Raw genomic sequence first — 7,779 nt, 5'->3', positions numbered from 1 at the left:
TGAGGACCTCAGATCTTCAAATAAATTTTTTACCGAAAATATCGGTAAGTCTCTCAGATATGTTAAAAAATTCAGAGGGAATATTTTTCTTTTAATAACATGTCTCCGTATACCTAATATTAGGGTTTTCAAACTTCTAATATACTTTATATCATAATTCCGAATACCATTATGTCAAATTGTGTGCTATATTAATAAAATTAAATAAATAAATTTCGAGAGCATAATATGTTAGGTTACATCCGAACTTTGCCTTTCCTTACTTGTTTTGTTTTTACTTCCATACGTAAAATATTAGACAAAAGAGAGCAGCTCTCAAAGATGATTTCAGACTAATCGGTATTGGCTTTGCCCAGCAGTTAGCCATTCTTGCGTACTTTAGCACATGTAAAATTGGTTAAAAATTTTATTAGTTTTATATATTTATGGTGAAAAAGTCTTACTTTACAATTGATCCATCACGACTACATCATCTTCCCACTACACATTCACACAATTTCGAAATATTTACCAACCTTATAAATGAAGGCAATGGGACACTGAAAATTAAGACAAAAAAACTTTAATTGTTATTTAATTCCAAAATATATTTAAGTTTTTGTGACCTAAAATAGTAAAAGGAAACAATTTATTTCTATACTTTGGCTAGCTTTTAAAATTTAGATTTCGAAATAAGTATTTTATGTACTTATTGCGTTCCTCGTAAACCGCCACTCACAAAATATCAATGATACACTCTGCCATACAATTAAATCCATTGTGCGCCTGCATTTCTCACAAACATGTTTATAGCGCCCGTCTGTTCCATGCAAAACATTGTGCTAAAAATGGTACAATATAGTGAAAGGGACATTCAGCTATAGTTAATATTTTAAATTATTACTCACATTGAGAAGCGCTCTCCTAACATTGTTTGAAGTGGGTCAATAAGGCTGCCGTCGTATCCATCAAGTGTTTGCAATCTGTAGTCGTTATTTGCACCAGCCACACGGAAATTTTTGTAAAGCACAGATTCTGTGTGAGTTTCCCCCCAGTTATCGACGTCATGTGTCAAAATCAACAGTTCGTGCGCTCCACTCTCTGCCGTTATTTCGTGCAAACGTCGTAAACCGATGAAGTACTCATTCATTTTCTCACCATATAAGAAACGACCAAAACCATTAACAAATTCGTCTGTACTCTTCTCGTTTAAAATTTTTCGATGATCTACATCTAAAGTGGCAAGGAGTATCCAACCATCTCCATATTGTTTACTCTCACATTGAATTCCAATTGGCAGCAGCTCAGCGTTGCTAATTTTCATACTATTAACCGAGCTACTGCACTCAAATTGCGGGTGTGTTAATATGTCTGAAGTGCCAACAGTCTCACGTCTCCTGCGATTTTTTGGCATTTCTTTCTTACCAGCAGCTTCTTTTAAATTCGTGAGGTCAGTTTTTATCCTTTCTAACAAATCATTACCTTCAGCTAACAAATCGTTCAATTCAGAACTGCAAAATTTATAATATTCATATACAATACTACTTTTTATGTCTGCTATACGTACACTTTTTTATTGAAATTCAGCGTTTCATTTTTACATTTGTAGTCCCAGAACTTCAGAGGTTCTGGGGTCACTGAATTAATCTGTATATTACCCAAATTATTATCGCACGTCGACATAAAACAAAGCATTGCTGTAAATACATTTTCCAATGACATTGTCTGTAAAATCTTACGCCGGTCCTCACTCTTGAAACAACGCTACAAAACTAAATTATTCTTACGATTCATCATTCATTTGCCAAAGCTCGCAATATAATATATTAAGGTGGTCCTTATCTTATGTCGTCTCAGTTTCGATTTCTTATTATTATTCATGTTGCTCATTTTCACTGGGAAACAATTGTTGATGGATGGAAAAATAAAATCGGGCATTTTAATGAATACATAATGTTGTAGTTTTCGTCTTTGAATTCGAATCTTAAAAATATATTATATATAAGTATACATATCTTTCACAATTAAGAACTGTCCTAATGTAGTATATAACTTTGCATTATATACTCTTGTCACTCTCAGTTGCCTTACTGATAATGCATAACCACATATGTATGTGTATAGGAAGTTCTCCTGCAAACCATTGCGAATTTGGTGCAGTAGAGCTCTAAAAAAAAATTCTAAATTCAGAAAATAAATAAGTAAATAAATAATTAAGTATTTAGTAATTCGTAAATTGCAGATAACCTTTTCACCACGTTTTGTGTGTATATTTGAATTTCAAAGAATTTAAAACACACATTCATATATACATCTATGAACATAAGTATGTTTTCACGCTTAATAGGATTCCCATCTATCTTATTCTTATTATTATACTCTCGCAACATGTTGCACAGAGTATCATAGTTTTGTTCCAAAGTGATCAGGGTGACGAGTAGATTTGAAATCCGGATGTCTGTCCGTCCGTCCGTCTGTCCATTTGTCCGTCTGTGCAAGCTGTAACTTGAGTAAAAATTAAGATATCTTGACGACACTTGGCACAAATATTCCTTGGCACCATAAGAAGGTTAAGTTCGAAAATGGGCGGAATCGGACCATTGCCACGCCCACAAAATGGCGAAAACCAACCACACACCATGAAAATAGATGAAATCGGATAATAACAACGCCCACCTCCCATACAAAGATTAAGTTGAAAATTACTAAAAGTGGGTTAACTAACTAACGAAAAACGTCAGAAACACTAAATTTTGCAGAAGAAATAGCAGAAGGGAGCTGTACTCAGATTTTTCAAATTGGAAAAGGGGCGTGGCATCGCCCACTTATGGGTCAAAAACCATATCTCAAAAACTACTCGATCGATTCGAATTAAATTCGGTATATAATATTTTCTTGACACCCTGATAACAAGGACAAAAAATGGGCGAAATCGGTTCACAACCACGACAACTTCCCATATAACTCAATTGTGAATTCCATCTGAGTCCTTCACTTTATAATGTAAACATAAGGAACCAATGAAGATATCGGAATAAAACTTTACACAACTTGTGAAAAAATTGTCGAAAACGGACCATAACTTTTCAAGGCCCCAGAAATCGAACATGTTGAACTCAGCGCCTAAGGGTAAATTTTAACCGAAAATTTGGGTAAATTTAACCGAAAATTTGGGATAATTTAATGTAATTCAGAGGAAAATGTTTTCTTCTAATAGTGTGTCTCTGTTCCAAAAATTATTAAAATCGGGTCATAACATCTCCATATACCTCATTGTAGGGTTTCAAAAGTATCTTCTCCTAGCTCCCATATACCTAATTATAGGTTTTGCAAATATACGGTGAGCTTCATTCCGCATATATGTATTGGTTAATATGTGAGCTATCTTAGCTAAATTAAAAGAGTGTATAGTCTTGGATATAGTGTACCTTGCTGATGAAAATGAATGAAATCGGTTCAGGAATTACCTCAGCCCTCATACACTATATAGGACGATTTTCGTTATTCTATTAAACTGTATGCCGAATTTATGGGTTAATTTGTATGTTATCTTAATAAAATTTCTTCAATAAATTGCGAGAGTATAAAATGTTCGGTTGCACCCGAACTTAGCCTTTCCTTACTTGTTAATAATTGTTTGCAATCAATTATATACATTACTTGAAAATACATGAGATAAAGGGAATGACTCCTAAGAAAATTTATTGATCTATATACTAATATTCTGTATTGTTTAAAAAAAGGCACAAAAGCAAAATTGTACTGTATTGTATTGTTTTTATTTTGACATTTTCCCATCATTTCGCATTTGAATATTCCAACAGTTTTTTCTATAAGCTATACTTATAGCTTTGTATTAAATATTTCGCAACTTTTTTAGCAAGAATATTTTAAAATTCTTGAATTTCAGGTTTTCTATATTTTTTAGTTCTTTCAAAGAAACATCTGACATACTACTTCGAACCCTTTCTATATTTAACTTTATACCATCAAATTGATATGCCGGAATATAATGAAAATGTTCCATGTCATCAGTATCAGTGTAAATAAAGAGCAGCTCAAGCGATTGATTGTGTATGAGCTGCATAAAATTATTTATGCCAATAAAGTAGTCAGTATCGCTGTCGATGCATTTTTCATCGCATGGAATTCCGTTCAAGAGTTTTTGGTATAGATCATGTGACATAGGCGAATGAACACGTCCTATTAACACTAAATTCTTCGAGTATCTATTGTCCTCACAAAAAAGGTTTCTAAGACTTTTATCCACACATTTATAAGGCTTTGTTACCGTGGGTTCCGGTTCGCTGCAAACAAAAATAAATCAATTCATATAATGTTACAGGATTTTTGAAAATAATTGATCGAGTACTTTTGCAGGTCAATTTGGATATCCACAAGAGTATTAGAAATCGATTGTAGTGAATCCACAAAATCTGTCATAGATACGATCGCGTTTTCTACCCTGTATAAAAATTTATGTATTAATGGATATTTATGTATGTGTGAGAGTCTACTTACTTATTTAAATCGCCTTCAAAATGATCACAAGTTGGCTTATTAAAAATGAAAAAATAATATTATATTAGTTTAACGAAAAAATCAATAGTATATCCAAGTACTATACCTTTTGATTACCAGTATAATTGAATTGCTGTGGTGCAAGTAGATATGTCAACACCGTAAATGCGCGCTCCAAAGAATTGATTTGGGCCATTTTAATGAATTATTTTGCTTGTACTTAAATGACAACTCAAACTGTACTGAGCGCTTCTACTTTTTAATTCAACTGGACTCTATAGGTACTATACTATCTCATATTGAGCTGTACATATGTATATTAATTCATAATACATATTCAATAATCAACAGTTTGCTGATTCCTCTGTTCGACTTATATGTATTATGTATCACGTCACGAAACGAATTGAATTCCGTAAGTCTGTCTGTCCGCCGTTTACGCAAGCGATAATTTGATTAAAAATTGCGATATCTTGAGGAAAATTGGTGCACTTGTTCCTTGGCACCCTGAGGAGGTTGGTATTGTAGATGGGTGACTGGGTCTGAACCATTTCCACTCTCATATAATGCCATTAACCAAAATTAATAAAATGGGACAGGAACCACACTAGGAAAGAGTATATATTCGGAAACGTGTTTTCAGGTAATTTTGTTATTCAGACCGACTTCACCTATTTTCCTCACCAAACCATAATACTAGTATACACAAGACTATCCATTCAGGAAATATGACAAATATATCTCATATATTTTCCGATTTATGCGGTATAATACCAAACGGTAGCTTGAAAATCCCATTATTAGGTATATAAGGGTTAGGGAAATATTGAAGAGTTTTTTTATCAATTTTTGGCAGCAGTCAAAGTCAACTATAGGTATACATGATCTCATACTTGAAGTGTTATGACCCGATTTCGAATATTTATACTCTCGGAACCAAGTTGCTAGTTCTTGGCACCATAGGCACCATGTTGCTTTCGGTGGGCGAAATCGGACCACTGTCACGCCCACAAAATTGCGAAAACCGGAAACACATAAATTGTCATAACTAAGCCATAATTAATATTATAGTAATAAAAGTAAAATATTGTACAATTGGTCGCACTATTAAGGGGCATGTTTTGATTTTTGGAGAAATGGGCATGGCCTCGCCCCCTACTAAGTTTTTTGTACACATATCGTAAGCTACTAGAGCTATACATATCAATCAAACTCTATAGTGTCCTTCCTTTGGACATTTCCTTATGCAGTCTAAAAATGGAGGAAATCGGATTATAATCATGCCTACCTCGCATGCAAAGTATATGTTGTACAATCTATAAATTAAGCACCAGGTATCTGAACAGAACTTTGTACAAGTACGTCATTTGTAGGTAAATCTGTCAGATATTCTAAAGAATTTCACAGAGGATCTGTTGCTTATAATAGTGTATCTCTGTGCCGAAGATGGACAAAATCTGGTCGTGATGAAAATTAGTGAAAATGGTCTAGGAATTACACCAGTATTCATATACTATAAATAATGATTTCCGCTATTCTGGTGGACTTTATACCGAATATATATTGTCGGTTACACCAGAACTTAACCCTTCCTTACTGAGTTTTACATAAGATTTGGCATGCGTATTTTCGCATTTTTTCAGATACTCTCATTAGTCATTGTGACAGAAGAATATTTTCCATACTCACAATATTCGAATTTTGTTCTTCAGTACACAAACCCAGCATTATCAGAAATTTGTTGGACAAAAATAATACAATTATCACACAAACCACCGAATTACCAAATCATCCGAGGAACATAAAGAAAAGTCTTATTTTTGAAAACCATTAAACATTTCTATTAACACGACAGTGTACATTCAAAAGTATTATGCTGCTTTAAAAATTGGAGGTTCATTCAATGAAGTTTTTCGTAAATAGATCTTAATTTCAGTATTTGGATACAAGTACAATTTTAATTTTTTATTGATCGCTTCTGCATGGACTAACAAACCAACAGAATTATCTCCGCGATTGGTACTATGCTTGCCCAACAGTTTCACTTTGTTATTGGCCCCAAATGCCACAGTTTGATAATGATCATACCATTGTTTCTGCCTTTCATCGTTCTCCACTATAAGCAATTCACACATTTGACTATCAGTAATGGCACGCAATTTATCAAAGCCAATGAAATATTCGCCGTGAAATTCGCCAATACCATTATTTTCTGAAACACCTCCTAAGTCACTACGAAAAAGAACGGTACTGACATATCGATGGGCGATCAATAACCAATCGCCACCATATTGATTATTATCACATCGAACAGAAAAAGGCCTCGGCAATTGTGGCAACTTTACAGCTAATTCTCCGACTTTTCGTTGAGAACAAAGATTCGAGTTGGTGGTGCTAAATTGGCATAAAAGAGGCACATTTAAGTAGATATTCCAACTTATTATTGTTATACATATAATTTTAATACCTTATGTGAGTATTGATGGCTTTTATATCGCTAATAATGTCTTCAAGTTGTTTGTTTGCCTTTGTTTGGAATTCCACCACATCATTAATGCTATATACAAAGAATTTGACAAACAAATTATTAATTTTTAACATACATACATATATGTATATATTAATGATGACTTTGTTCAATACGTACCCACTCAGGTTCCTTATCTCTTGAATTTCGCATGTTTGCTGCAAATTCTAGTACCAAGAAGAAAATATTAAAAACCTTTTCAGTTTTGCTATTCAAGTAGAAGTAATGTACAAAATACTTCTATCAAAGAAAAATATATACGCACGTCATCTCCACCAAAACGCATTAATGACGAGACGTCAATATCTTGCGAATTCAACTGTATATTACTTCCTGGGCTGGCTACCATAATATTAAACACCGTCAAGAGTGTATCGATAGCAATAGGCTCCATATTTATTTATGTAGCAATTATTTTATTTTAATGTGAGCAGCAACCAGCAGCTTTTGAACACAACGAATGCACGATTCCAACTGATCTCAATAAATAGATACTTGAGATTAAGTCGCCGCGAATCGAGAGAGCAACTAATACGTACCATTTATTATTATTTTATTTCAGTTGAACATGTTATTAATAGAAAAATTTGCTCGCTAAATTTGATTAAGATGTCACACAAATTTATGATATTCTCGGTATAAGGGCTGATATAAGCGAGGAGGTTCTCAGAAATGGTATATTGGGTTTAAGAAAGTTAAAAAAGGAGTAGAATCTGTTTTGTTTCAAAATCGATCTTGATTTTATTGATTTT

The 7,779-nt window shown here is 33.4% G+C and overlaps 3 protein-coding genes across 4 annotated transcripts; all 3 read right to left on the bottom strand.

The window, feature by feature from the left end:
* Positions 1 to 561: 561 nt before the first annotated feature.
* Positions 562 to 1,762, bottom strand: LOC105213938 (uncharacterized). The gene is made up of 3 exons (XM_011187054.3): positions 1,547 to 1,762; positions 888 to 1,490; positions 562 to 821 (listed from the first exon to the last, which is right to left on the bottom strand). The coding sequence occupies exons 1-3, from the start codon at positions 1,699 to 1,701 to the stop codon at positions 749 to 751; spliced, it is 831 nt and encodes a 276-aa protein (XP_011185356.1). The 5' UTR covers positions 1,702 to 1,762; the 3' UTR covers positions 562 to 748.
* A 1,972-nt stretch (positions 1,763 to 3,734) lies between these two features.
* On the bottom strand, positions 3,735 to 6,164 carry LOC105213939 (uncharacterized). Its single transcript, XM_011187055.3, has 4 exons — positions 4,607 to 6,164; positions 4,501 to 4,535; positions 4,352 to 4,444; positions 3,735 to 4,286 (listed from the first exon to the last, which is right to left on the bottom strand). Exons 1-4 carry the CDS (start codon positions 4,694 to 4,696, stop codon positions 3,836 to 3,838), a joined length of 669 nt encoding a protein of 222 aa, XP_011185357.1. The 5' UTR covers positions 4,697 to 6,164; the 3' UTR covers positions 3,735 to 3,835.
* A 150-nt stretch (positions 6,165 to 6,314) lies between these two features.
* Positions 6,315 to 7,522, bottom strand: LOC105213940 (uncharacterized). 2 transcript variants are annotated; one of them, XM_054231025.1, is made up of 4 exons: positions 7,266 to 7,522; positions 7,148 to 7,194; positions 6,968 to 7,057; positions 6,315 to 6,894 (listed from the first exon to the last, which is right to left on the bottom strand). In XM_054231025.1, the coding sequence occupies exons 1-4, from the start codon at positions 7,419 to 7,421 to the stop codon at positions 6,372 to 6,374; spliced, it is 816 nt and encodes a 271-aa protein (XP_054087000.1). In that variant the 5' UTR covers positions 7,422 to 7,522; the 3' UTR covers positions 6,315 to 6,371. The 2 variants fall into 2 exon arrangements, with proteins under 2 accessions (XP_054087000.1, XP_011185358.2); XM_011187056.3 differs by having other exon boundaries at positions 7,293 to 7,518.
* Between the last annotated feature and the right edge of the window lie 257 nt (positions 7,523 to 7,779).

The sequence above is a fragment of the Zeugodacus cucurbitae genome, chromosome 5 (genome assembly GCF_028554725.1).
Source record: "Zeugodacus cucurbitae isolate PBARC_wt_2022May chromosome 5, idZeuCucr1.2, whole genome shotgun sequence".
Classification (NCBI taxonomy): domain Eukaryota; kingdom Metazoa; phylum Arthropoda; class Insecta; order Diptera; family Tephritidae; genus Zeugodacus; species Zeugodacus cucurbitae.
This window is presented reverse-complemented; position numbering and strand designations above follow the sequence as displayed.

Coding starts and splice junctions, on each gene's coding strand:
- LOC105213938 (XM_011187054.3), bottom strand. CDS start 1,701: ATGTCATTGGAAAATGTATTTACAGCAATGCTTTGTTTTATGTCGACG. Junction 1,491..1,546: donor CTGAATTTCAATAAAAAAGT/GTACGTATAGCA, acceptor TAAATTTTGCAG/TTCTGAATTGAACGATTTGT. Junction 822..887: donor TTAGGAGAGCGCTTCTCAAT/GTGAGTAATAAT, acceptor TACCATTTTTAG/CACAATGTTTTGCATGGAAC.
- LOC105213939 (XM_011187055.3), bottom strand. CDS start 4,696: ATGGCCCAAATCAATTCTTTGGAGCGCGCATTTACGGTGTTGACATAT. Junction 4,536..4,606: donor ATTATACTGGTAATCAAAAG/GTATAGTACTTG, acceptor ATTTTTAATAAG/CCAACTTGTGATCATTTTGA. Junction 4,287..4,351: donor ATCCAAATTGACCTGCAAAA/GTACTCGATCAA, acceptor TTTTGTTTGCAG/CGAACCGGAACCCACGGTAA.
- LOC105213940 (XM_054231025.1), bottom strand. CDS start 7,421: ATGGAGCCTATTGCTATCGATACACTCTTGACGGTGTTTAATATTATG. Junction 7,058..7,147: donor GAGATAAGGAACCTGAGTGG/GTACGTATTGAA, acceptor CTTTGTATATAG/CATTAATGATGTGGTGGAAT. Junction 6,895..6,967: donor GCCATCAATACTCACATAAG/GTATTAAAATTA, acceptor ATGCCAATTTAG/CACCACCAACTCGAATCTTT.